Genomic DNA, 27,738 nt, shown 5'->3' with positions numbered 1-27,738 from the left:
CCACTGCGCCACCAGGGAAGCCCCCAGATTTATTTTTAATCAATATTTTTTTTAATTGAAGTATAGTTGATTTACAGTGTTGTGTTAATTTATGCTGTACAGCAAAGTGAATCAGTGGTACATATATATGTACATTCTTTTTTTTTATATTCTTTTCCATTATGGCTTATCATAGGATATTGAATATGTTTCCTGTGCTAGATGGTAGGACCTTGTTGTTTATCCAGTCTATATATAGAAGCTTACATCTGCTAACCCTAACCTCCCACTCCATCCCTCGCCCAACCCACTCCCCTTGGCAACCACAGGTTTGTTCTCTATGCCCATGAGTCTGTTTCTGTTTCATAGATAGGTTCATTTGTGTCATATTTTAGACTCCACATGCAAGTGAAATCGTATGGTATTTGTCTTTCTCTTTCTGACTTACTTCACTTAGTATGATAATCTCTAGTTGCATCCATGTTGCTGCAAATGGCTTTGTTTCATTCTTTTTTATGGCTGAGTAATATTCCATTGTATATAGGTACCACTTTTTAAAAATTAATTATTTTTTTAACATCTTTATTGGAGTATAATTGCTTTACAATGTTGTGTTAGTTTCTGCTGTACATCGAAGTGAATCAGCTATACATATACATATATCCCCGTATCTCCTCCCTCTTGCATCTCCCTCCCACCCTCCCTATCCCACCCCTCTAAGTGGTCACAAAGCACCGAGCTGATCTCCCTGTGCTATGTAGCTACCACTTCTTCTTTATCCATTCATCTGCCGATGGACATTTAGGTGGTTTCCATGTCTTGGCTATTGTGAATAGTGCTGCTATGAACATAGAGATGCATGTATCTTTTCAAAATGGAGTTGTCCAGATATATGCCCAGGTGTGGGATTGCTGGATCATATGGTAATTCTATTTTTAGTTTTTTGAGGAACCTCCACACTGTTTTTCCACAGTGGCTGCACCAACTTACATTCCCACCAACAGTGTAGGAGGGTTCCCTTTTCTCCACACCCTCTCCAGGATTTGTTATTTGTAGACATTTTAATGGTGGCCATTCTGACCGGTGTGAGGTGGTACCTCACTGTAGTTTTGATTTGCATTTCTCTAATGATTAGCAATGTTGAGCATCTTTTCATGTGCCTATTGGCCATCTGTATTTCTTCTTTGGAGCAATGTTTATTTAGGTCTTCTGCCCATTTTCTGATTCAGTTATTTTGTTGTTGTTGTTGAGTTGTATGAGCTGTTTGTATACTTTGGAGATTAAGCCCTTGTTGGTAGCATCATTTGCAGATATTTTCTCCCAGTCTGTAGGTTGTCTTTTCTTTTTGTTTATGGTTTCCTTTGCTGTGCAAAAGCTTGTAAGTTTGATTAGGTCCCATTTGTTTATTTTTGTTTTTATTTCTCTTGCCTTGGTAGACTGACTAAGGAAACAGTGGAACAATTTATGTCAGAGAATGTTTTGCCTATGCTCTCTTCTAGGAATTTTATGATGTCATGCCTTATGTTTAAGTCTTTAAGCCATTTTGAGTTTATTTTTGTGTATGGTGTGAGGGTGTGTTCTAACTTCATTAATTTACATGTGGCTGTCCAGCTTACCCAACACCACTTGCTGAAGAGACTTTTCCCATTTGTATATTCTTGCCTCCTTTGTCAAAGATTAATTGACTGTAGGTGTGTGGTTTTATTTCTGGGCTCTCTGTTCTGTTCCATCAATCCGTATGTCTGTTTGTGTGCCATACCATGCTGTTCTGATTACTGTAGCTTTGTGGTGAAGTCTGGGAGGGTTATGCCTTAATATAGAGTGAGATTTGTTCTTCCTGGGACTTCCCTGGTGGTCCAGTGGTTAGGACTAGGTGCTTCCACTGCAGGGGGCAAGGGTTTGATCCCTGGTCAAGGAACCAAGATCCCACATGCTGGTGGTGCACCAAAAAAAAAAGACTTGTTCTTCCCTGTTACAAATGACCTGGGCTTCCCTGGTGGCACAGTGGTTGGGAATCCTCCTGCCAATGCAGGGGACGTGGGTTTGAGCCCTGGTCCGGGAAGATCCCGCATGCCGCAGAGCAACTAAGCCTGCATGCCACAACTACTGAGCCTGCGCTCTAGAGCCTGCGAGCCACAACTACTGATCCCGCGTGCCACAACTACTGAAGCCCGCGTGCCTAGAGCCCGTGCTCCGCAACAAGAGAAGCCACCACAATGAGAAGCCCGCACACGGCAGCGAAGAGTAGCCCTCGCTCGCCGCAACTAGAGAAAAGCCCACGTGCAGCAACGAAGACCCAACGCAGCCAAAAATAAATAAATAAGTTTATATTAAAAAAAGAATCAGTGCATTTAAAAACAAACAAATGCCCTGCCCTGGGGGACCCCAGCCTCCTGGAACCTCTGCCAGCCTGGAACTAACTGGACAGTCAGGTGGTAGATGTCCAGGCAGCGTGAAGCAGCCTCACAGAAGTGATTCCTCATCTGGGAACAGGGGAATCGTGGTACCTGGGAGCTGGAGCTAGGGCTTTAGCCTGCCCGAAGCAGCCTCCGCCTCCCCAGCCTCCCTGCCTCTGCCCTACTGTCTCCCCTGTCCCCCGTGGCGGGCTGAAAGAGTATCTCAAAACAGGAGTCTATGTGGTGGTGACTGCTCTGCTGGAAGCTTCCCATGGCTCCCTGTCGCCTTTGTGTTAAATATCCATCATTGACCACAGCCGGACGCAGCTCAACTTGGTGACCTCATCTTCTGCTCCTGAACACTCAGCCTTCCTGGATTTCCTCCAATGCTGCCATTCCTTGCTGCCTCAGGGCCTTTGCACAGGCTGTCCCTTCTGCCTGGAAAGCTCTTTTTTTTTTTTTTTAAAGCAGACATCTTTGTCTTTTTTTTTTTTAATTTATTTATTTTATTTATTTTATTTTTGGCTGCGTTGGGTCTCCGTTGCTGCACACGAGCTTTCTCTAGTTGCAGCGAGAAGGGGCCACTCCTTGTTGCGGTGCAGGGGCTTCTCATAGCGGTGGCTTCTCCTGTTGCGGAGCTTGGGCTCTAGGCATGCAGGCTTCAGTAGTTGTGGCTCGCGGGCTCTAGAGCGCAGGCTCAGCAGTTGTGGCACACGGGCTTAGTTGCTCTGTGGCATGTGGGATCTTCCCGGACCAGGGCTTGAACCCGTGTCCCTTGCGTTGGCAGGCAGACTCTCAACCACTGCGCCACCAGAGAAGCCCCTGCCTGGAAAGCTCTTGCATCCTCCTTTTTTTTTTTTTTTTTTTTTTTTTAAATTTTATTTATTTATTTATTTATTTTTGGCTGTGTTGGGTCTTCGTTTCTGTGCGAGGCTTTTTCTAGTTGCGGCAAGTGGGGGCCACTCTTCATCGCGGTGCGCGGGCCTCTCACTATCGCGGCCTCTCTTGTTGCGGAGCACAGGCTCCAGACGCGCAGGCTCAGTAGTTGTGGCTCACGGGCCTAGTTGCTCCGCGGCATGTGGGATCTTCCCAGACCAGGGCTCGAACCCGTGTCCCCTGCATTGGCAGGCAGATTCTCAACCACTGCGCCACCAGGGAAGCCCTTGCATCCTCCTTTTTACTTAGAGAATTCTTACGGGGCTTTAGCTCTCAGCTCACACATCCAGGAAGTCCAGACCAGGCCACAGCCTCCTTTTTTGCAATTTATAATTTATGTTTGTTTACAAGTTTCCTTATGGGTTATCTGTCTCACCCACTTGCTTCGTGCAACATCCCTGGGGCCCAACATGTAGCAGGTACACAAGAAACATTTGCTGACTGAGACGGAAGAAGGGGGTGGGATCTGCTGGAAGGGAAAGTGAGAAGCTTGAAATTCTGCTCACCTGCCCCTCCCCATCCTCCATGGAACCCCTGGTGCCCCCACGGAAACCACTTTGAGATCCAGTGCTTTGGGTCAGCCCTTTTCCCTTTATGGATGGGTCAACTTTACGCCCAAAGCCATGTGTGCTTCGAGGCCGCAGGGGAGGCCAGGGCGGTGACTCTAGTCCCCAACTTCCTCCACCCCCTCCCTCATCAGGTCTTATGGTGGAGATTAGCAGAGTCCCACGTTTGCTTTTAGATGATGACCCAGCTCATGGGACAGGACACCCTGTGTCATCTGATGGCAGTTGCGGTGGTGTTGGGCTGAGCTGTGCTGCGTCTATAAATAAGTCCATTTCCTTCTCCTCCCTGGTGTTGCCTCATCCACACCCTGGGGGACAAGCTGTGACTCGGCCCTAGACTTCCTGGTCAGCTGCTTGCCGTCCTGCACGCTGTCCAGCCAGGTAAGGCCTCCCGGGGAAAATGTCCCGTCTCCCAGGAGGCATCGTTGCCCCCTGGGAAGGGCCTTCAGGCTGCTCTCCCCGGGGTCTTTCTGGGTACCAGGTGCGCCAGAGGTGTAGCAGGTGTGGGAAGTTCCGATTGATTTGCCAGACCAGGAGGAGCAGCATTTCTCTCCCTGTCTGTCTGTCTGTCTGTCTGTCTCTCTCTGGCAAAGCTGTGGATTAGAACCCCCGCTGCTTCCTGGCCCCCATCAGCAGCACAGAGCCCTTCCTCCCTCCCACCCTGTCCTGTGGGAAGAGGACCTGAGATGCAGGGGAGTGGGGGGGATTTTGTTTTGTTTTGTTTTTCTGATCTTTGCGGTGTCCCAGCATCATGGCATTTTTTAGATCCTTTCTAGGAAAAAAATATCTCCGGTTCCACTTGGGTGGGATCTCAGCCCCCAGCCTCCCACAGCCCCGTTCCTGGATCTTCGCTCCTCAAGGTCCTTGCCAAGGGCCTCCATGCCTCCTAGGAGGAGCTACCATAAACCCAGGACAAACAAACTATATCCATCTTAAGTACATTTCCGCATATTAACCTTCTGTGCACGGCCAAAAACCCTGGCGGCGCAAAGTAGCTTGTGGTCAGAGTTCAGCCTCCATCCCACTCCTGCTTGGGGCTGTCTTCCCAAAGGCCTGTCTTTTGGGTCTCTTTCCAGAAACTTTGGCGTGGACGTGTAATTCCAAATCACGCTCCCTTTTCACCACACAAGGCCAACTGCCAGCTTCTCCCTTCCGCATTCGGAGGGTTACGCCAGCTCTGCCCAGTAGAAGGAGCCCGCCAGCCATCAGGGTCTTTTTATTTTTTATTTTTATTTATTTATTTTAAAATTTATTTATTTTTGGCTCTGTTGGGTCTTCGTTGCTGCGCACAGGCTTTCTCTAGTTGCGGCAAGCGGGGGCTACTCCTCGTTGAGGTGCGTGGGCTTCTCATTGAAGTGGCTTCTCTTGTTGCGGAGCATGGGCTCTAGGCGCGGGGGCTTCAGTAGTTGTGGCGCACGGGTTCGGTAGCTGTGGCTTGCGGGCTCTAGAGCGCAGGCTCAGTAGTTGTGGCATGCGGGCTTAGTTGCTCTGCAGCATGCGGGATCTTCCCAGACCAGGGCTCGAACCCATGTCCCTTGCATTGGCAGGCGGATTCTTAACCACTGCGTCACCAGGGAAGTCCCTATTTTTTATTTTTATTTTTATTTTTTTTAAATCAGAACTTTGTATTATTATTATTTTTTTAAATTTTATTTATTTATTTTTTGGCTGTGTTGGGTCTTCGTTTTCTGTGCGAGGGCTTTCTCCAGTTGCGGCAAGCGGGGGTCACTCTTCATCGCGGTGCGCGGGCCTCTCACCATCGCGGCCTCTCCTGTTGCTGAGCACAGGCTCCAGACGCGCAGGCTCAGTAGCTGTGGCTCACGGGCCCAGCTGCTCCGCGGCATGTGGGATCCTCCCAGACCAGGGCTCGAACCCGTGTCCCCTGCATTGGCAGGCAGATTCTCAACCACTGCGCCACCAGGGAAGCCCCCTATTTTTTATTTTTTAATTTTATTTTTTGGCCACGCCGTGCAGCATGCAGGAGCCTAGTTCCCCAACCAGGGATTGAACCTGCGCCGGGGGCACGGAGTCTTAAGCACTGGACTGCCAGGGAAGTCCCACATTATTTTTTAAACTGTGGCAGAATATATAAGACCTAAAATTTGACATTTTAACCGTTTTTAAGGGTGCAGTTCAGTAGCATTAAGTATATTCCCAATGGTGTGCAACCACCGCGAATATTTCCAAAAATTTTTCATCACCCCAAACAGAAACTTTATATCCAGTAAGCAAAAACTCATCATTCTCCTTCCAACCCTCCCAGCCCCTGGTAACCGCTAATCTACTGTCTGTCTCTATGAATTTACCTATTCTAGATATTTCATAGAAGCAGGATCATATAATATGTGTTCTTTTGCATCTGGCTTATTTCAATGAGCATCATGTCCTCAGGGTTCATCCACGGTATAGCGTGTGTCAGACTCTCTTTACTTCTTAAGGCTGAATAATATTCCAGTGTATGGATGGACCTCATTTGTTTATACACTCATCCTTTGATGGACATCTGGGTTGTTTCCAACTTTTGGCTATTGTGAATCACGTTTCTATGAGCATGGATATACAGATATCTCTTAGAGTCCCTGCTTTTCAGTTCCTTTGGGTAGATATCTAGGAGTGGAATTGCTGGGTGATATGGAATTATGTGTTTAGCTTTCTGAGGAACCACCAAACTGATTTCTGCCACATATGTAATTTTCAACTTTTTACCAGACACATTAAAAAGAATAGAAAGGTACCAGTAAAATTAATTTTAATGCTATATCTTATTTCACCCCATACATCCAAAGCGTTATCTCAATGTGTAATCAACATAGAAAATTACTAATGAGATATTTTACATAGGATATTTTACATTCTTTCTTTCATATGAAATCTTGGCAATCTGGCGTGTATTTTACACTTTAAGCCCGTTTCTATTTGGATGCTGAATTTTCAACGGCTGGAGTGAAAGGGGTAGTGTTTAATTTAAAAAAAAATTTGTTTTACGTTGTTCAGTTTTTAAATTTACATTTGAAATTTACTGACATTCACAATTTCCGTTCCTCTGTTGCATTAGCCACTTGGGGCTAGTGGCGCCCATATTGGATGGTGCAGATTTAGACCCAGCTACTTAATTCTGGAACCTGTTTTGTATCAGGCAGACATGGATTTACCACGAAGTGGATGAAGCTTAAGCTTCAGGGACCCCTAAATAAAGATTACTTTCTGTATCTAAGTCTGGACTCAATTTTGTTTGCCGTTTCTTAGAGAGGCTCCCAAAATATGGAAGTTCAGCTTCCAGAAAACCTGGATCCGCCCTGTAGAGCTGTGCCAATACAGTGGCTTTATTCATTTTTTAAAATTTTATGTTAATTTTATTGGAGTATAGTTGATTTACAAAGTTGTGTTAGATTCAGGTGTACAGCAAAGTGATTCAGTTATACATAGACCTATATTCATTCTTTTTCAGATTCTTCTCTCATATAGGTTATCACAGAATATTGAGTAGAGTTCCCTGTGCTATACAGTAGGTCCTTGTTTGTTATCTATCTCATACATAGTAGTGTGTGTATGTTCATCCCAAGCTCCTGATTTATCCCTCCCCACCATGTTTCCCCTTTGGTAACCAGAAGTTTGTTTTTAGTATCTGTAAGTCTATTTCTATTTTGTAAATATGTTCATCTGTATCATTTTTAATTAGATTCCACATATGAGTGATATCACATGATATTTGTCTTTCTCTTTCGGACTTCCTTCACTTAGTATGGTAATCTCTAGGTCCATCCATGTTGCTGCAAATGACATTATTTCATTCTTTTGTATGGCTGGGTAATATTCCATTGTATATATGTACCACATCTTCTTCATCCATTCCTCTGTGAATGGATATTTAGGTTGGTTTCATGTCTTGGCTATTGTAAATAGTACTGCAATGAACACTGGGGTGAGTGTATCTTTTCGGATTATGGTTTTCTCCTGATATATGCCCAGGAGTGGGATTGCTGGATCATATGGTAGTTCTATTTTAAGTTTTTTCGGACAAAGATACCCTAATACCAAAACCAGGCTTTATTCATTTTTCACAACTGCGTAGCATTCCATTGTCAGAGGGGACCCTAATTCGACCAGTCCCACATCGATGGACAGGTAGCTTATCCAGAACGCCCTTGTTTTGTTGGCATGTCTGTGGGCATTTGCACCAGTCCCTCTGGCCAGAGGGTGAGTGCATTTCAAATAAAGAGTCATTATCCCTCATTTCCCTTTCTTAGAAATTCTAGAGCAGCACATGCTGGGCAGTAGAAACAGAACACAAGCCACATGTGTAATTAATATTTTTCTGGTAGCCACGACTTTAAAAATGTAAAAGACACAGGTGAAATTAATTTTAATAATATGCTTTCTTTAACCCAACAGGTCCAAACTAGTATTATTTAAATGTGTAATGAACAGAGGAAGTATTGAGATAATTTTACTGGTCTCGTTCTCATCCTAAGTCTTAGAAACCAGGGTGTATTTTACACCCCCAGCACACCTAATTTGGACACTCAGTTTTCGTCGTAGATCCTTGATCTGTAATTAGACTCCATAAAAATGTCTCTTTGGAGCAGATTTGCCCTTCCAGGAGGTCCCAAATGTACTGTCAAGTTTTCCAATCATTGAATTGGCTATCAGAGGCTGTTTTTGGCTTTGCCTTTACTTTTTATCTGGAAGTTGTCTTCGATTTACAGAAGAGAGAACGTTTTTTAAATTTAATTTAGCATTAAAAACTCTGTCCAACACAACAGCTGCATTTCAAGGACTCAAGAGCCATAGGGGTGCACCCGATGGTGCAGATATAGAACATTTCCACGATAGCAGAAAGTTCTAGTGGACAGTGCCAGGCTGTAGATCAGAGCTCCACCTGCAAAGAGGGAGAGGAGTCTGGAATTACATTAAAAGGAGAGAGTTTGGATTCTGGATCATAAGGGCTCTAGCTGTGTATATTTGGGCAAGAGACATACCTATCGCTCAGAACCTCCGTTTTCTTATCTGTAAAATGGGTGGCTCCAGGGCCACAGGAAGTGGAGAGGGGCAGGGCCGAAATCCTAGATTCCGCTCCGGTGGTTGGGCTTTGGAGTCTGGGAGGACTTTGTGACCTCCTGCAGGGACGGAAACTACCGGGGAGTGGAAAGACATCGGCCAGGCCAAGCGGCCGCCCAGGATCCCCCAGTGCGGGACCAGGGGGGCCATCTTTAAACGCTTATTCCCTGAGCACTTCCTGTGCTCTCCCCATAAACTTGTCAGGCTCTCCGTCACCTCCGGACCTTTGCGTTGGCTGTTTCGTCCACCAGGAATGCCCTTTCCCCCAACTCCTACACTACCTGGTGAGCCCTCAGATAACCTTCCAACGTAATCACATTGTACCCCTCCCAGACAGAGCCCTGGCTCCAAGCCTCAGCTCCAGGGCACTGGGGAGCACCTTGTAACCAGCTCTGTCTTCTCCCTAGGCTGGGGAAGACTCTAGGAAAGCTGGGAAAGGGCAGGGTCGAGGTCAAGGTGGGACCAGAGAGCCGTCGGAACCTATCCCAGGTCCAGAGATCATGTGGCCTAGTGGGTAGGAATAAGTGGACTCTGAAGCTGGATGCTTTTCGTTGGAATTCCAGCTCTGCCATTTTCTCGCACTGAGTCCTTGGCCTCAGTTTTCTCGTCTGTAAAATAGGAATAAGAACAGTGCCTCCTACCTCAGGACTCGTAAAGATGAACTTGGGTAACCTGCATCTGCCCGCTAGGCATGTGTTATTATTTTTGTTATCAGTGATGCTGTGTTCACTGTCCCCTCCTCCCAGCTGCTCTGACCCATGGATCCACCCGGCTGGGCCAAGATAAAATGTTTCTGGCACCACTGTCTCCCCGGGCTGTTGCGGCAGCTGCTTTTGGCTCCGTGCTTCTTCTCCTACCTGCGTGTGTCCCGAGACAAGCCCACGGGGGTCCCCAAATTGGGGGCCCCCTCCCAGGCCACTGCGGGGCCCTCCACCCACCTGCCTCTGCGTCTCCTGCTGTGGACGTGGCCATTCAACACCCTGGTGGCTCTGTCCCGCTGCTCGGAGATATGGCCCGGCACAGCCGACTGCCACCTGACAGTCAGCCGCAGAGAGTACCCTCGGGCGGATGCGGTCCTTGTGCATCACCGATAGGTCAGCTCCAGGCCCAAGGCACAGCTCACGCCTTCCCTGCGGCCCCCCAGCCAGCGCTGGGTCTGGTTCAGCATGGAATTGCCCAGCAACTGCCCCAAACTGAAGGCCCTGGACGGATACTTCATCCTCAGTGTCCTACCGCCAGGACTCAGATATCTTCATGCCGTACGGCTAGCTCGAGCCATGGCCTGGCCAGCCTGTGGACACAATGATGAACGTCTCGGCCAAGACCAAGCTGGTGGCCTGGGTGGTGTCCAACGGGAGGGCGGACTCGGTCAGGGTGCAGTACTATCAGAAGCTGCAGCCTCACCTCCAAATGGAAGTGTATGGACGCTCCCGCGTGCCGCTGCCCCAGGAGGTCATGACCGAGAGGCTGTCCCAGTACAAGTTTTACCTGGCTTTCGAGAACTCCTTGCACCCTGACTATTATCACGGAGAAGCTGTGGAAGAACGCCCTGCAGGCCTGGGCCGTGCCAGTGGTGCTGGGCCCCAGCAGGAGGAACTATGAACAGTTCCTGCCACCCGAAGCCTTTACCCACGTCGAAGACTTTCAGAGCCCCAAGGACTTGGCCCAGTATCTGCTGGCGCTGGTCAAGGACCACACCCGCTACCCGAGCTGCTTCCGCTGGCGGGAGACGCTGCGGCCCAGATCCTTCAGCTGGGGCTGGGCTTGATGTTCTGTAAGGCCTGCTGGCGGCTGCAGCAGGATCCCAACTACCAGACGGTGCCCAGTATCACGTCTTGGTTCACGTGAGCCAGCCAGCCTGGGGCCTGGGCTGCTGGGCATCTGGGGACCTTGGTGGCTGGAGCTCTCCCTTACCTTGGGCTTCCCCTACTGGGCACCTCTGCTGCCAGGAATGTTGCTTCCGTGGGACCTCGCTTGCTAGGAGCTTCACCTGCTGGGGGCGGGGGGGGTCACCTACCAGGGGCTGTGGCTGCTGGGCGCCCACCAAGACACTCACCCCCTGGGGAACTAGCCTTGGTGTCCCGCCCACTGGTGATGGCTCTGGTGGATTGGCTTGTGAGTACTGCTGCTTTGTCAATGAACCGCCTTGGGGGTATGCAGGTTGGGTAATACTGACACCATTTTCCAGATGGGAATGCTCTGAGGAAAACTGGTGTGTCCTCCCTTACTCCAGATCAGCGGTTCTCACTCCAGGACGATTCTGCTCCCAGGGGACGCTTGGAGTGTCTGGGGACATCTGTGGTTGTCACAACCTGGGGGTGGGCTGATAGCATCGAGTGGGAGGGGGCCAGAAATGCTGCTCGACAGCTTACAGTGCCCGGGAGACCGGGCGCAGAGTGGGTGGGACTGGGGGCGGGGCTGTCTCGGGGTCCACGTGGGGCAGGGCTGGGACAAGGGGACGTTCTACACCGAGTGCAAGGATAGAGGAGGGGCAGGAACTGCCCCCAAAGGAGGGCAAGGGGAGAGGGTGTGACGTGGTGCGTGTGACTGTGAGAGCGGGTGTGACGGGGAACGATCACGTGGGGCTTGGAGTGCGGGTGGGCGTGGCCCCGTGTGACTGAACAGGCGGCCCCTGTGTTCTTGCAGGTGACCTTGAGGACGCCCCTCTCTGAGTGTGCTTGAGCACTGAGCGTGTAAGCATGTGGACCGTAGGTCTGCGTGTGATCCTAAGCCCCGTGTGGGTGGCAGTCTCTGTGCCCTGTGTGAATGTGTGTGTGTGTGTGTGTGTGTGTGTGTGTGTGGCGCGCACTGCTGAGAACCCCAGCCTTGGGGTCTGCGGGGGCAGCTCTGTTTACTTTCCAATTCTCTGGTGGGCCGGGCCAGTGCCCTGTGGTTGGATCTGGGTGGGAGATGGGAAGGCCGAGGTCCCAGGAGGGTGCGCACGCGTGCACACACACACACACTCACACGCACACCAAGGCAGCCAAGCTTCAGGGACCACAGACCCGGGCTCCAAGGCCAGTTTTCCTGCTGTGTGTCCTGGGCTGAGCAACTTCCCTCTCTGAGGCTCAGGGCCTTCTAGGATGGGGAAACTGAGGCTCAGCTTCCCCAGCGTCTGGGAACTCTGGCCTCTCTGCCATGGCTGGGCTGAGTCAGCCCAAACAGTGTAGGAATCCACCACCCCAAACCTCAGAGTCAGAAGATTGCGGGGGTGGGTGGGGGCCCCAGCCAGCCAGCCTGCTCTGAAACTGCCTTCCAAGCAGGCCACCCACGGTCTGGGACCTGGCCTCCAAGCCCTGCTCTCGGAGCTCCCTGGAAGTCCTGCCTGTTAGCTGACTCCAGTGTCTCCAGCTGCAGCCTGGGGGCGGGGCGGGTGCTGGGGAGCAGGGAGCTGGGGGTGTTCCTGCCTGGCTGGGTGAGACTCCCTGGGGGCAGCTTCTGATTCAGGATGGGGGTTGGGTCTGGGAAGGCCGGAGCGCAGATGTGTGGGAAAAGGGGGGAGGGGGCCAGTCTAGGAAACACAACAGTAAAGGAGGGAAGGGGCTGTTCTCTGAGAGCCCCGGTCTGGGGTGGGGGGAGGGAAGAGGAGAGACGACCATGCCCTCGGTCGGGAAAGCTGTATGGGAAGGGGGAGTTGCGCCTTCGAGACCCCCCCACCCCCAGTCTGAGGGGAAGAAGGGGAGGGGTCCACGCCATCTGGTCTCCCGGGTGCCAGCTCCGTGCTGGGAGCACCCACTCCCTTCCCCGCCCCTCCTCAGCCCGTGGGACCTGCCGACCCCTCCCCGCCAGCTGGGAACCCAACACCCCGGCGCAGTCCTGGGCTTGCCAAGCATCAAGGTGACACCACGGGCAAATCTAAACACCGTACCGCGCTTTTTCCATCCTCCACAGGGGCTTGTCGTAAATTCTCCCTCGGGCTCCGGCCAGAGCTTTTATGGCCCCAGGACCTAGGTCCCTGGGGACCCGGCTCTGCCGCAGCGGGCGCCGGTTTCGGGCTCGATGGGGTTGGCGCCCGCCCCAGACCTATCCCCGCAGGGTGATGGGCAGCGAACTATATTTTTAGCTAGTGAAAGGAGATAGTGGCTCCGAGTTCACCCTGGTGAGGGCTGACCAGGCCCGAGGAGGCCTGTTGGGTGAGGGAGACCTGGTCCACCTGGACCTCAGTCTTCTCATCTGCACTGTAGTTACACCTTCCCTCCCCAGAAGGACACCTTGCGGGGAGGCGGGGAGGGAAGGGGCACGGGGACCTGTAGAGAGGTGGGAAAGAAGGTCTCTGCCGACATCCCCCCATTCACCCCACTTTGCTTTTTGTACCCCGGAAACAAGACCCTCTTTGCATCTACTTTCCTTTTCCCCCAAAGCAAATGGGATCCTCCCACGATCCTGCAGGTGGTACCCGCACCCGTCCCCCTTTTCCCAATGGAGATGGCGCCTCCTCCCCGTACGCCCTCTTGCCCCTCCAAGATGTGGGCACCCCGCGAGCGCGGAATCACAACCCGGGCTCGATTTTCCACACTTTATCTTGGTACAGTTATCGCGAGAGTCCTGAGCCCTCGACGGCATTTTCTGCGCATGGGCAGTCTGTCGCGGGGCTTGCCAGGCGGGACGGTGGGTGCCGTCGGGGCGGGGGGGTGTGGCCGCCGTCTCGCCGGGCCCGGTGAGGTAGGGTCACACGCAGGCGCACTCGCGCGCCGACAGCTCGTGGACCGTGTGGTAGCGACTGTGCGTGTCCAGGAAGGACACCTCGTCCTCGTAGGCCGTCGGGCGGCAGCAGGGCTGCGCCCGCACCCGCTCTCGCCGCACTCGCCGCCGCTGGCGCAGGCGCCGCAGCCCCAGGTCGTAGACGCGCGCGGCCGCCTCGCACGCGCCTGCGCAGTAGCGGAACAGCACCGTCTCGTCCGACGCGTAGCCCAGGCCCAGCTCGCTCACGCGCACCTCGAGCTCCCGCAGCCCGCACGGCCGGGTCCCCGACCGCGCACGCGCGCGCCGCCGCCGGGGCCCCGCCCGACGGCGCGGACCCGGGGACCTCCCGGCCCAGGGTGTCAGTTCGCGAAGCTCCACCGCGTCCGGGGCGCCTTGCAGCAGTGCACGGTCTGCGAGGGGATGGAGAGAATGGGGTAGGAATCAGTGGGTGGGTGGGTGGCAAGGAGCCCCCTACCCTCGCTGTTCCCTGCGAAAAAGGACCCTTGTGGAGACTCAGAGGTGCTAGTGCACCCTCTCCCGCCCACTTATCTTGCTCCCGGATTCCCGCTCATGCACCCTCTCTGGGCGGTGTGTGGGGGGGTGCATATCCACACCCGCACGCTGGGTCCCCAGGGCTACTGACACCCTTCTCTGGACCCTACATCTACGATGGACTGCTCAGAACCTGGCACATACTGTACCACATTCCAGCCTGCCCCACCTTGAGCTGAGCTGACTCGAGTGTCTGTCTCCCTCTGGACACCCCCCGCCCCCAGCACTCTCTGTGGACCCCCATCCCTATGCAGAGCAGCACTGGGGATTTTGCCCCTTTTCACTGAGCTGCTCTCACCTCATTGAAGAAAAGGGAGGGCTCAGCAGGTAGTGTGGTGATCCAAATTCCTGTTCCTACTCGGCCCCAGCTGCCCCCACCCCTATGCTGGGCCACCCCCATGTTACAGGTGAGGAAACTGGGCATCCAAAGGGGAAAAGACGTGCCCAAGGCAGGTGCAAGTGGCAGGGAGAGAGAAGCCCAAACAGCAGTTTTGCTTCCATCGTGTGCCCAGGTTTGGCCCAAGTCCAGCCCTCTTCTCCCACAGCTGCTCGTGCCCGGAGCCATAGATTCCCAGAGCCCCACAGTCTACATTTATTTCCCAAGCGGCTGCCCCTGCCCCAGTACTCCTCAGCCCCAGGAGATAAGTGCAGACGTTGCAGTGGCAGGCAGTGTTGACAGTGGGTCTGCAGGCAGGGGGGCTCCCAGCCCCTGAGCAGGCGGCAGTCACACTTGGGCTTGGGAGAGGAAATCCTGAGTTTAGCCTGCACCTGCCCCCAAGGCTGGCGCACCTGGCTGTCAAAAGAAATAGCTTCCTGGGAGGTCCGAGGGGGAAGGGCTGTCTGTCACCCTGGGCGTGTGTCTGTTTCCACAGGGGGTCTCAGAAAGCAGACAAGCCCAGGTTCGGAGCCTTGCTCTGCCACTGTCAGCCTTGTAGTTTCAGGCAGGTGATGGCCCTGTTCTGTGACCCAGTTTCCTTGTTTGCTCAGTGAGACTTGCGGAGTCCCCACTTTGGCTGGGACTGGGAGGGTGGAAAGGTGGGGGGGCACCGAGCAGCATCTTCTGAGCTCTTGATGCCCAGGGGCAGGAGCAGGGTGGCCGGCACTGCCTGCTCTGGCGTTAGGTTGAACCTGGCTCACTTCTGATGCCTAAAATTCCACCATTCAGTGTGCGCACCCCAAAGGTGTGTATCTAGAGAGTTAATTCAGGGGATTGCCAGTTAAGATACAGATGCCAGATGCCCAGTTAAATGTGAATTTCAAGTAAACAATGAATAATCTTCTAATATATTATCTGTCCCTGCCTCCCTCCAGCAGGCCTGGCCACGTGCACAGGGTCTGGAACACAAAGAGATGAGGTCCTCACCCCCCTGGCCCAAGCCTGAAATTCCGCCATCAGCGCATTAGTCCCAGGGCCTAGAACATTGGGACTTTGGGGGATCGGGAGCCACTCCCTTCCCCCAGTAGGGCTGGGTCCGGGGACAGGATGCCGGGCAGGCAGAACCCAACCATGGGCCGAGATCCTCCCGGGTGCCTGAAATTCCACCACGGGTGCTTTGCCCCCCGGCCCTGGGGCACTAGCTTTGGGGGGCACCCCCCGGGTCTCTGGGACTCAGTGTCCTGGGAAGGACTTTGCTGCCTGTAGGGGGGAGCGGCAGGGGCGGACGTGGAGCCCGCGCCTGAGGCCACCCTTGTCCTTTGTGAGGACAAGAAAGAAGGATTGTGTAGGCCGGCAGGGCGGGTGCGGACGTGCACGCAACCCCTACCCACGGGGGGTTGCGGGTGCGGACGTGCACGCAACCCCTACCCACGGGGGGCCACGCCCGCGCCCCGCCCGCGCGGGTGCACGTGTGGATGAGCGCACAAGAAGTCGAGGCCCACGCACCGCCCTGGCCCCGCAGAACCTGCAGAGCGCAGGCGCCAGGGGCGAGTGGGGAGCTGGGCCGTGGCAGCCACGCCCGCTGGGGTGGGCGTTTCCATTTTTCTACCTCCCAGCTTCTTCCCACGTCGTTCTCTCCCATCCTTCTCCCTCTCTTTCTGTGCCTCTGTGTTTCTGTTTCTCTTCCCATTTCTAGGACTCTTCCTATTTCCAGGGGTCTCTCTGTCTCCCCCTACCCTTGGTCCCTGTCCACCCTGGCAGGTCACTAGGGCCTCGGGTTCGGCCTCCCTCTCCCTCCACCCCCCCGCTGCGCTGCAGTGGCCGCCCAGGCCGAATACCCAGGTCTAATCTCCATCTGGTCCCCTGGCCCCTCAGGGCTAGAGCCTAATTCCTTGTGACAGCTGAGCCGAGAGACCCCAGTTCCCAGCGGCCATCCCCTCCGACACCCCTGCCAGGCCGTTGTGGGGATTTGCACCCTCCCTCCACCCCATCTAAAATAAGCCTCTGTGGCCCTGCCCCACTGCGTGAAATTCCACCATTGTGGCCGCTGCGACGTTGGGGGTATCTGACCCAAGACAGGGGAGAGGGCTTACACTGGGCCAGGCGGGCGATTCGGGCGTCCAGGGTGCGAGGCAGCCGGCGCAGCGGGGCAAGCGCGGGTCCGAGGCGGTGGCTGAGGAGCAGGCCTTCCCGACACATCCAGATGGAGAGCACGGAGCTGCAGAGCACCGAGGCCAAGGCCGCCGCCTTCCAGCGCTGCATCCTCAGCCTGCGTGCACGGGATGGTCAGCCACACGGCCTCCGTCTGTCTGTCAGGCAACAAATGAACGGGCACGGGGTGCTGGACCAGGCACCGGAGATACAGTGGGGCCCCTGATTTTGAACCACTCCTGCTTAATGATCAATCATAACATAGAAGTGATTCATCAAAGAACCACTGAACAAGGTTGTGAAGAACGCTGCCAAGGACGGGGTGGGCACTGTGCCAGGGGTAACCTGGGAACCACCCCCGTCTGGGGGTCCCAGAGTGCTTTCCTGAGGATTGAGGAAAGTTGAGACCTGAACAAATGTAGGAGTTGGCCAGGCAGAAGAGAACGGCACCTTAGGCAGGGGGAACAGCCAGTGCAAAGATCCTGGGCGGTGACCCCAGATGGCCAATCCAGCCAGGAGGCTGGGGTGGCTGGAGCCCAGTGAATTTGGGGAAGAGTGGACGGAGGTGAGGACATCCCCAGCAGGGGGCACTGTGGGACAAGGGTGGCGAGGAGAGGTGGTGCTTAGAATACAGTCCGGGAGGCCAGAACCCTGGGGTTGAGACATGTTGATGTCCTGGGAGTGACTTCCTGACCTTCTCTGAGCCTAGGTTTCCCCTCCAGACAAACTGATGCCCAGAAGTGAACAGCAAAGGACTAAAGCTGCCCTCGACCCACCTCCAGGCCTTTGCACAAGTGGGTTCTTCCATCCAGAACATTCTCTTCTCCACTGTTTCCCTCCCATTCCATTTTCAGTCTTAGCTTGGACGGCGCCTCCCTCAGGAAGCCTTCCCTGACTGCTCCTCCCCCACAGCCCCAGGCCGGCGCAGGGGCACTCTCTGGGCCCCCACAATGCGCTAAGCGTCCCCCATTAGGGCACCGATTACTCAGTGTTCTGGCTGCCTAGTCGCGTCATTCTCGCAGTAGATGTTTAATAACCCAGGCGCACCTCCACACCTCCACCCTATCCGAGAAGCTCCCCGCCACTGAGCAGCCTCCATCCCGCGTTTACATTCCCCCGCCCGGCTGCCTGGTGTTGGCCCTCGCGGGGCCTGGCGGCCGGCCCGGTGTAAACATTTACACGGAGAGCTGAAAGCCCGGCTGGACGGCGGTCAGCGCCTGGGCTCGGCCGCGGGATGCGGGGCGCCCCCACGCGCGTGTTTCGGGCCGCGCAGGCTGGCCAGAGCTGCGCTGAGCAGTTATTTGCGTGCTATTTGCATCTCGTTTGCATGTGATTTGCATGTGTTGGCGCGCGGGGGTGGGGTGGAGCGTGGTTAAGAGCAGTAAGGCTGGAACCGTCTCTCCCCCGCCCCATGGATGCAGACAGTAAGTAACAAAGGACACCTATTAAGCGCCTGCTGTGTACCAGACCAGGTGTTGAGACCACGACGGAGGCATTATAACCTCCATTTTACAGCTGGGGAAACTGAGGCACAAAACAGAGAGAGGGGCTTGGCCAAGGGCACAGCTAGGAAAGTATCTGGGATTCACACCCTGGTTCTTTGACGCAACACACACCACATGGGGGGAGCAAATGCTGTGGAGCTATTCCGAGGACCTTACACTATTGGCGGTATTTGATACTGCCATTATTATTACTGTTGTTGGTGGTGATGGACAATGGGCTCCCCGACATGGGAGCACGTAGACAAACCCTGGCCCAGCCTGGAGATCTGAGGACACAGCACAAGTGCAAAGGCCCTGGGACAGGGCCATGCCTGGCTTGTTGAAGGAACCATCACGGCAGCCCCATGTGGCTGGAGCAGAGTGAGCACGGGAGGAGGTGAGGGCAGGGAGGGGATGGGGACAGGTCATGCACGGCCTGTGGGCTGCGGGGAGATTTCATTCTCAAGGTTGTGCAGCAAGCTGAGGTCAGCCCTTGCATTTGTCAGGTGCCCAAACCCACTGCGTTTACTCTTAATGAGCCCCTACTTTATGCCAGATCCCATTCTACAAACTTAATGCACATTATTAAGTCATTTCAACCTCACAAGAGTCCTTGTCCGCATTTTACAGATGGGGAAACTGAGACCCAGAGTGGTGAAGTGACTTGCCCAGGGTCACAGAGCTGAGATTAGAACTCTGGTGGCCTCACCCAACCTGGGAAGGGGAGACAGGCAGGGAAACCCACCCAGGCTCAAGACCTCAGGTGGGCAAAGCCCTCTCTGGACCCCCAGCACCCTGCTTGTCCTCACACCCAAGTCTTGGAGTGGTGTGCCTCGGTTTCCCTGTTAGACTGGAACAAGGCCCCCTGCACAGCGCCGGCCTAAAAGAGGGGGCTGAGAGGGTAGATGGGTCTCCAGCCCTGAGAAGGCCCAGCCACAGGAGCCCTTGGAGCCACAGACCCCCCAGAGTTTTGATGGGGGGCAGGAAAGCAGGGGGCCGCTGGTGGAGGGGGCCCGGCTGGCGCAGCTGATAAGCGTCTGTTAACAATGGGCCTTTCTGTATGGGGGCCACCCAACTGGTTTGTCTCTGGCACAGACCTGACAGGGAGCAGGTGTGGCGGAGGGCACAGGGAGGGGACCAGGTGTGCACGATGTGTGTGCTTGTGTCAAGGCGAGGCGGGCACTCACACGGCACACTTGGGGGCTCACCCTCACACTCAGCGTTCCCATGCTCACATATGCTCTGACCCACTCACACACACACCCTCTCACGTGTGCCCAAACACTGTTGCACACACACCCTCGGACACTACCCCGCTCACACATTCCAACATGCTCTTGCACACTCAGATCCCATCGCGCTTACACACTCAGTGTTCTCACACACCCTCAAACAGGACTACACTCACACACCTGAACACCACCACACTCACATGCTAGTGTTTCACTCTCACACGTGGGCATTTTATGCACAAACATGATCACCCTCGAGCGCTACCACTCACACACTAGCGTTTGCACACGTGTACACACACCCTCTGACTTGCACTCAGGAGCTCCCCCAATCACACCCCTTACACACCCTCGATACACTCACACACTCAAGCACCTTCACACTCAGACATACATTGTCTCTTGCACACTGACACAGAGAATGGGCACACCACACACATGCCTCCTCCAAGCCCTCCTGTGAGCACTTGAACTTGAACTTGTGCATGCACGGGCGTGCCCATCATCACCTGCATCCCGCATTCCAGCCACCCGCACACACACCTGGGGGGCACACACATGAACACGCCGCCAGTGCTGGCGGGCCCTCGGCTGCAAAGATTCCGGGGGGAGAGTGAGCAGCACAGACACGGGCTGCAAGTGGGAAGAAGGGAAGTGGGGGGGGCAGAGCGACCCAGGGGAAAGGGCCACTGGTACCCGGCCCAGCCCCACACCTGCTGGCATTTCAGGTGCCACCCATCTGCCCAGACAGGGCCTGGCCCAGGGTCCCCTCCCAACCCAACAATGTCCAGACCCTGGAGAATCCTCACTGCCCAGGGAAGGGGGCACCTCCCTTCCTGGGGGCCAGGCCGTTCTGAACCGCAGCAAGAGGGATCTCGGATAGACCTCCACTTCTAGCTGGAGGCCACAGAGTGCCCAGGGCTGGGGCAAGGAAGGAGGAGAAACTGAGGCTCAGAGAGGGGAGATGAGTAGCCCACAGACACAGCCAGGCGGAAACCTCCAGTTATTCTGAGAGCAGAGAAGTAGGGTGAGGGTGTGTGGGTGTTTCTGGCAGCTTCCTTGATGGTACCAGAAAACACTGCTTATTATCTTGATGTCCCGGCTAAGTTCCAGGGCTCCACCTTTCCATCGAGCTTCCCAGGGAACACCCACCAGGCATACCTGTCCCCAGGGTCAACAGCCTTTGTCCTGCAGAGCTCCTGACCTCAGGGAGGAAACTACTTCATGCTTGTTCCCAGGAAGAGGAAGGAGGGGAGGGGAACCCTCTCTCCATCCACTCATCTCTCTAGTCTGGAGAGGCCTGGAATCGGGGCCTGGCTCCATCAGGCAAACTCCTACTCATCCTTCAAAGCCCCAGCTCTTAGAGCCCCTCCTCCAGGAAGCCATTCCTGCTCCCCATCTTGCCCCCTCCCAGCCGCAGTTCCCTCCCTCTTGCCCAGCTCTTCCAGCACAGTGTCTGCATCCACATCTGTCTTTGCTGGACGGTGGAGGTGCTTCTGGAGGGGCACCCTGGGCTGGGTCCTCTGAAGGCAAGGGCGGGCTTTGATAATTCCATCCACCGTTGACAGGTGGAGCTGTGGTGCCTCTCTCCATGAGCACCGTTCTTCCTCTGCACTTCACTCCCAGACACGTCTCTGGTCCTCCAGTACCTCCGTTTCCCCAACTTCAGAAAGGGCCCGAGGCGGGCTGCCCAGAACTGTGGGAATGACTGGGTGGCTCGTGGGGCTGTCATCACTGCCCACGGGCGGAGCGAGCCAGGCTGGGAAGCCACATGGGCAGCTGTGGGGGCGGCCTGCACGTGCGGGCCAGCCCTGAGGAAGGATACTTCTGAATGCTGTGGCACGTGGGGTGCAGACAGCTGAATTCGCACCCCGATCTGCCTCTTCCTGGCTGGATAATGTGGGGGCAAGCTCCTCCCCCTCTCGGAGCCTCAGTTCCCCATCTGTACAAGGGGCTGCACAGGACACCTTGCTCATCTGGAGGGCCGTTTCATTCAGTGAAGTCCTGCAGGCCTGGCCGATGTCCTGCAGCAGCTGGGCCCCGAGCATCAGACACGTGCTTGCACGCCCTTAATTCCGTTTCCTCCATCAGTGTTACAGGTCTGGGGCTGGCAGCTGGGCCCATTCCCAGGGCAGCCCTGTTCATCTCCTTTCCCCCAGGTGGCTCCTGGGGGTTCCCTAGGGTTCCACTGATGGGGAAACTGAGGCCCCATGAGGGGCGGGACTTGCGCCTCTCTCAAGACAAGATTCAATGGTTCTGCAAAACAAGAAACAAATTCCACAGCCCACAAAAATGTGCCCCCTCCCTTGGAGGGCCCAGGGCCCAGCCCCACCCCATGGTGGGAACCGGGAGGCTGGGGCAGGCGCAAGCCGGCGACACACATCTGGGGGTAAACCAGGAACATCTGGCTAGCACAGCTGGTTCCGATGTCACATCTGCGGGGGGCGGGGGCCAGCCTGTGGGGCAGCCTCATGGGAGGGTGCAGGCACAGACACCCCCAGCAGAACCTTCCAGGCCTGCCCAGAGGTGGGAGCCCAGCATCTCCTTTTTTCCCCCCAGCCCAGGAGCTGCCTGCTGCCCAATCGCTAGAACCATCGTTGGCTCCCTGCTACTCTGAGAATCAAGTCACGGGTCATGAGCTTCTCTTAAGGGGCTCTGGGTCTGTCTTTGCCAAAGTGAGGCTGAGGGGTGGACATACAGAGAGGGTGATTTCTGGGGAAGACTGTGTTGGTTGCTTTGTGTTAATAATAGTAGTAAAAAAAATTAGCTAATACTAACACTAGCAAACAACACCATTGATGCTGTTCTAAGCACTTTACATGTAGTGCCTCATAGAAAGGTGTGGACCATTTTATCACCATTTTGTAGACAGAAAAACTGAGGTCCAAAAGACTGAAGTGACTTCCTCAGGGTCCAACGGAGCGTAAATGGCCCAGCTGGGTTTTGAACTCAGGTGGTTGGGCAAACTCCTACTCATCCCTCAAAGTCCCAGCCTCAATGCCCCCTCTTCCACATTCTTGACCACTGTACCATATGGCCTCCCTAATAACAACAACAAGACCAAGAATAATAACACTAACACCTGGCAATGTTGGCTATTCCATTTATTTAGTGCCAAGCACTCTGCTAAGTGCTTTCCACATGTTTGATTCTCCCCGCAGTCCCTGGAAAAGATGTTATTATTATTATTATTAGCCCCATTTACCACATGGGGAAACTGAGGCTTGGAGAGGTAGAGTGACTCACTCAAGGTCACACAGAAATTAAGTGGCTGAGCTGCGGTTGAACCTGGGTCTGACTCTAAACTTGTTCTCTCAATGACTCCACAACCCCAGTAACGAGGGTGGTGCTGGGGGGAAAGGGAGAAGCAGGGTCTTGATGCTTGGGAGGCCAGCAGGGCTGAGATCCAGGGAAGTAAAAGGTTTTCTCAAAGACACACAGCAGAGCAGAACTAGCAAGTAAACAGATGGCCCACATGGCAGAAAGCCCAATGTGCCAGGCTGGGTTCTGCTCCCAACACATTCACCCAACACTTATTGAGTGCCTACTGTGTGCTGCGCCAGCCAGGGAATTCAGGATGACCAAGGCCAACCTGGGCCCCCATCTTCACCAAGCTCACCATCCAATCAGGGAGATGGATAATAAAAAAAAAAGAAAGAAAGAAGGTAATTTAGGAAATTCCCTGGTGGTCCAGTGGTTAGGACTCAGCGCTTCCACTGCTGGGGCCCCAGGTTCGATCCCTGGTTGGGGAACTAAGATCCCGCAAGCCACGCAGCCAAAGAAGGAAAGAAAGAAAAGAAACAAGGTAATTTAGAGGTTGACAATGCAACAACAGCCCCCAAATAAAACAAGGTGAAGCGATAGTGACTGGTGCTGCTTTTAAGCTGAGTGGTCAAGGAGGGCTTCCCAGAGGAGGCAGCATTTGTGCTGAGCCCACATGAAGATCTAGGAAGAGTGCTCTAGGTGGAGGGAACCACACGAGCAAAGGCTCAGAGGCAGGATGATGGCTTTTCAAGGGGACCGGTGTGACCGGAGCAAATGGCCAGGAGATGAGGAAAGATAAGGGGGTGTCCTGTGCCCCGCAGGGTCAGCCCTCCATTCCCCACCAGTGCCTGGAGCCCTCTTCCTGTACCGGCCGCTACTCGGGCGTGTTCTCGGGAAGGCTGGGCCGGGGAGCGCGCGCATGCGTGCGTGCGTGTGTGTGTGTATGTGTTGGGGCCACCAGCTTTTCAGACCCGCCGTTTCTGGTCCGGCCCTCTGCAGCTGGCCCATAAAATTCCCACCTCAACCATACCAGGCCGGTCTGGCTTAGCCAGGCTGGTCTGGGACCGGCCTCGCAGGCATCTGGGGCGGGCAGGGGGCCCTCCCTGGGGGGGAATAACAGGATCAGCCTAATGAGGCCTGGCACGGCTAAGCAGCTGGCATGGGGCCCGGTGGGTGGTGCGAGGGACGTGGGTCCTCCGGGAGTGGCCAGGAGGACACCACACAAAGCTGACCATCTGACAGAAAGGGAAACCAAGGCACAGACCCCGATGCAACTCAAACCCTCACACTGGTTTCCTAGGAACCAGGGGACCTAAGTCACCTCTTCCATGTCCCCAAGTTCAAATTCTGCCTTGGGTCCCTGACACACTGAGCTCTTTCAGCACGGCCCCTCTCTGGGCCTCGGTTTCCTCAACTGGGATGTGAGATCCACCTGCTGGATTTCTTCCAGGACCAGCCAAAGCCTGAGTTCACTTGGATTTGAAGGGAAGATCTTTCCACTCCTGAACACCCACGCCAAAGTGTCCCAGGCCCCATTCAGGCTTACTTTGCGGCCGTTACTTCCCCTGAAAGTCCAGGAGGCTGGCTGGCTGGTTTGAAAGCCTCCTATCCACCCCCTAACCCGCACCCCTGCCCTGCCAAGTGCAGCAGGCACCGGGCCTGTCTTGTTCTCTGCTTCATCCTACTATACAGCTTGGCACACAGTAGCTTAGGGCTTGGGAATTAATTACATGGAGCATAAGGAAAGATCCCTCCAGCTCGCTCAGCCTCAGTTTTCTCAGCTGCGAAATCGGGAGAACCAGCCTCCCATGGCGCCTGCTCAGTTGATGCTCACAGGGCAGAGGGAAGACCCTATCTCCCCTTGAGGGCCTTGAGCCCCAGACCCCTCTGCCCCACCTTGGGGGACCAGGAAAATTGCATCTGCAGAGGAATCCTACAGCCTCTCAGCAAAGACAGCTGGGCACAGGGATGCCAGATGCATTAAAGACCCGTTCCTCTCTCTGTGTTTCCAGCCCCCATCTCCAGGAATCCGTCCTTGAAGGCCCCAGCCCAGTTCTCCCTCTGTCAACCTTTCAGAAAAGTCTCTCCCTCCCACGGTCACCCCAGGCACCCTGGATTTTCCAAAACCACCCATGCTATTTCCTGCCTCCAGATCTTTGCATATGCAGTTCCCACTACCTGGAATGCCCTTGCCTTTCCCATTTAGAGAACTCCTACTCATCCTTCATAGCCCCAGCCACAATGCCCCTCCTCCAGGAAGTCTCCCCTGACCCTCCTACACTGAGGTAGTGCCTTTGCTCCCCACTCTGGGCTCCACCCTGGATTCAAGTCTGGAAGGACAAGGCCCAGGAGCCCGACACCAGAGTCACGCACACCATCGCTGTCCAACAAACATTGGTGGAAACAATCTCTTGATTGTGTCCTTGTACCTGGCTGCAAACTGTTTGGTTCCCTCTCCTGTTCCAGGCTCTTGAAAGCTATATCCTCTTCTCACCCCCCTGAAAACTGAGGCCTATAACCTGCGGGACAAGCAGTGATGGTGGAATTTCAGACACTGTGCCCAGCTGCAGGGGGGCATGTTTTGTTTTCTTCCCTGCGCCCCTGGAACTAGCTCTCTGCAGGTCGCTGGGAGTAGGCTGTAAGGCCTGGGAGTGGCTGCAGAACACCGAACCTCAGCAGTCCTAGAATGAAGGGTGTGGGGAGGGGTGTCCAAAGGGCCCAAGGCAAGGGGCTGGGGGTGGGGAGAAGCTGGCAAAGTTGGGAGTCTCCCCCCACTGACATCAGCCTAGACCAGTCACGCCCCATTGGGGCTTCCTCAGCCCGGGGCTCTTAAAGACAAAGAGTGTCGTGGAACAGAGAGAAAAGGATGCAGGGTGGGGGGGGGGGGTTGGGGGGGGAGGGGGCGGGGCAGAAAGGAGTGAGGAAAGTCAGGGGTCTGGCCTTCCATGCCCCCCACCTAGGCCCCTGGTCCTGCTCCCCAAATCTGGGCTGGTGGCCCAGTCTTGCAGGTAACCACAGGCCCGCTGAGCCAGGCCAGTGGCCCAATGCTATATGGATGCTGGTACTTCCTGGGGAGCGGACCATGGTGACATCCACCCCTGGGAGAGGCCACTTCTCTCTCCAGTCCCAGCCCGCATCTGCCCACTGTCTGCAGCCTCCTCGGCCTAAAGACTGCGAACTGACAAACCGCACTTTCTGGGAGAATTCCGAGACCATCCTGAGCAAGAGATGCCTTTTGTAAAAAGCGAGGAAGGAAGACAGCCTCCTCTCCTTCAAATCCGGTCTTTGCCGTTAAGGGCCCCCCCCCGCCCCCCGCAAAGGTTTCGCGCCCTCTTGTGGCTAAACAAGCGGCTCCAGGAGCTGAGAGAGCCAGGCCCTTACCGGAGGACACCGTGTCCCCGGCGGCAGCGGCGGCGGCGCGCAGGGAAGGCGGCTGGAACGCGCCACTGACAGATGTTTACTTCTGCGTGCAGCTGGGCCGCGACGGCAGCCCTCCGCCCAGGGTCTGCGGGATCCGGATGCCCCCCGCGGCCCCTTGTAGACCACAAGGCATAAGGGGTGTCTGGGTCTCGCCCTCCTAGAGGCTGGGGAGGGGATTCCGGCTGCCCCCGCTTCCACCCCTCTCCAGATGCTCCCAAGGGCGTCCGAGAAGGCAGAAGCGCTCCCGCCTCGTCGGACAGGGAACCCCCCCTCCCCTGGCCAGACCCTGGCTTGGAGAGAAGCTTAAGATCGCCCTCCCGCCCCCGCGCCCCTGCCACGCGCGGACCTGTCGCCCCTTGACCCTACCCTCATACACACGCTGGTTCTTGGCTAGAGGCGGGAAACTACCGACCTACCCGGAGTCCCTGGAAGCCCTCTCAATCTCTGTCCATGGGGCCGGTCCTCCCCCCGCGCCGGTACCCAGCGGGCCCCCCGTCTGCCCTTGCTTACCTGCTCCGGGCGCCCGACTAGCCGTCAGTGGCGGCCGCGCCTGCCGCCCGCGCCGGCCCCAGCCCATGCCCCTGCCGCCGCGACCGCCATCCGGGCCGCCTGGGCCCGCGGCGCCCGGGGGGCCCCGGGCCGGAGGGGGCGGCCGCGGGGGGGGCGCGGCGCGAGCCGGCCCATGGGGCCCCCCCGGGCTCGCTCAGACGCTGGCTGCGGCCATCCCCGCCCGGCGGAGGCTGGGGCTGAAGGGGTGCCCTGGACGGCCGGCGGCTCGGAGGGCGCGGGGCGCAGGGGCGCACGGACGGCGCGGGCGGCCTCGGCGCGCGGCGCGGGGCTCCGGGGCGGCGGCGCTAGGGGCCCGGGCGCTCGGAGCGGCTCCACGGCGCGCTCTCCCGCCGCCTCCGCCGCTCCCGCCGCGGACAGCTCGGCCGGCGCGGGGCCGGGGGCGGGGCCAGGGGCGGGGCCAGGGGCGGTGGCTCGGATTTCCTGGGACAGGGAGCCGCCCCCGCCCCGTCCCGCCCCGCCCGAGGGTGCCTGAACAGCGCAGGTGGCAAGGGTGCGGGGCCACAGCACCCCCCTAGACGGCGTTGTCCCCCGGCCCCAGAGACCCCGGCGGCGATCCTTTAGAAAAGCCAGGGCCCCAAAATGCCCCCCTCCGAGGGCCCCTTCCCAGAGGTAAGAGCCACAGCGCCCCTGACACCAGTCCCTCGACCTTTAGCGTCCCCCCACTCCACTGAGAACCTGGTCTTACTGCCAGACCCCTCCCCCCGTCCTGCCCGGTCCCCTTCCGGAAACAAGGCCCCAAGAAGTCCCCTCACCAGGGAATCCCCTCGGGGAACCCCCAGGACAGAGTCCCTCCAGATTAAAAGTTTCCCTCCCCCGCTCCAAGAACCCCCAACGGCGCATCTTCCGTAAATCCGGGACCTCTCAAGACCCCTCCGCAGATCCCCCTTCGCGGAATTAAGAGCCACAACACTCCCCTGGCCGGCGGTAATCATGGCCCACAATTTCCCCGCACCCCACTGAGTACTGTGGGGCTCCTAGTCCCTCCCCAGGTCCTCTTTCCAGAAAGCAAAAGAAGGCCCCTTCCTAAGAAAGTCATTCCAGAGAACTGAGACCCAAAGTTTTCCCCTAAAA

General features: G+C 55.8%; 2 protein-coding genes and 1 pseudogene across 5 annotated transcripts in view; 2 read left to right on the top strand and 1 right to left on the bottom strand.

The window, feature by feature from the left end:
* NDUFA11 (NADH:ubiquinone oxidoreductase subunit A11) overlaps positions 1–27,738 on the top strand; it is a 57,966-nt gene that overhangs the window by 23,225 nt on the left and 7,003 nt on the right. The gene's annotated exons all lie outside the window — the stretch shown is intronic.
* Positions 3,229–13,277, top strand: LOC309657556 (3-galactosyl-N-acetylglucosaminide 4-alpha-L-fucosyltransferase FUT3-like; annotated as a pseudogene). The gene is made up of 2 exons (XR_014268287.1): positions 3,229–4,258; positions 9,682–13,277. The product of XR_014268287.1 is annotated as a 3-galactosyl-N-acetylglucosaminide 4-alpha-L-fucosyltransferase FUT3-like (transcript).
* On the bottom strand, positions 13,438–27,042 carry NRTN (neurturin). Its single transcript, XM_082455210.1, has 3 exons — positions 26,608–27,042; positions 16,640–16,855; positions 13,438–14,028 (listed from the first exon to the last, which is right to left on the bottom strand). The coding sequence occupies exons 2-3, from the start codon at positions 16,806–16,808 to the stop codon at positions 13,604–13,606; spliced, it is 594 nt and encodes a 197-aa protein (XP_082311336.1). The 5' UTR covers positions 16,809–16,855; positions 26,608–27,042; the 3' UTR covers positions 13,438–13,603.

This window comes from Balaenoptera physalus (genome assembly GCF_965194825.1).
Source record: "Balaenoptera physalus genome assembly, chromosome: 3".
Classification (NCBI taxonomy): domain Eukaryota; kingdom Metazoa; phylum Chordata; class Mammalia; order Artiodactyla; family Balaenopteridae; genus Balaenoptera; species Balaenoptera physalus.
The sequence above is the reverse complement of the archived record's forward strand: the minus strand, read 5'-3'. Positions and strand labels throughout refer to the sequence as shown.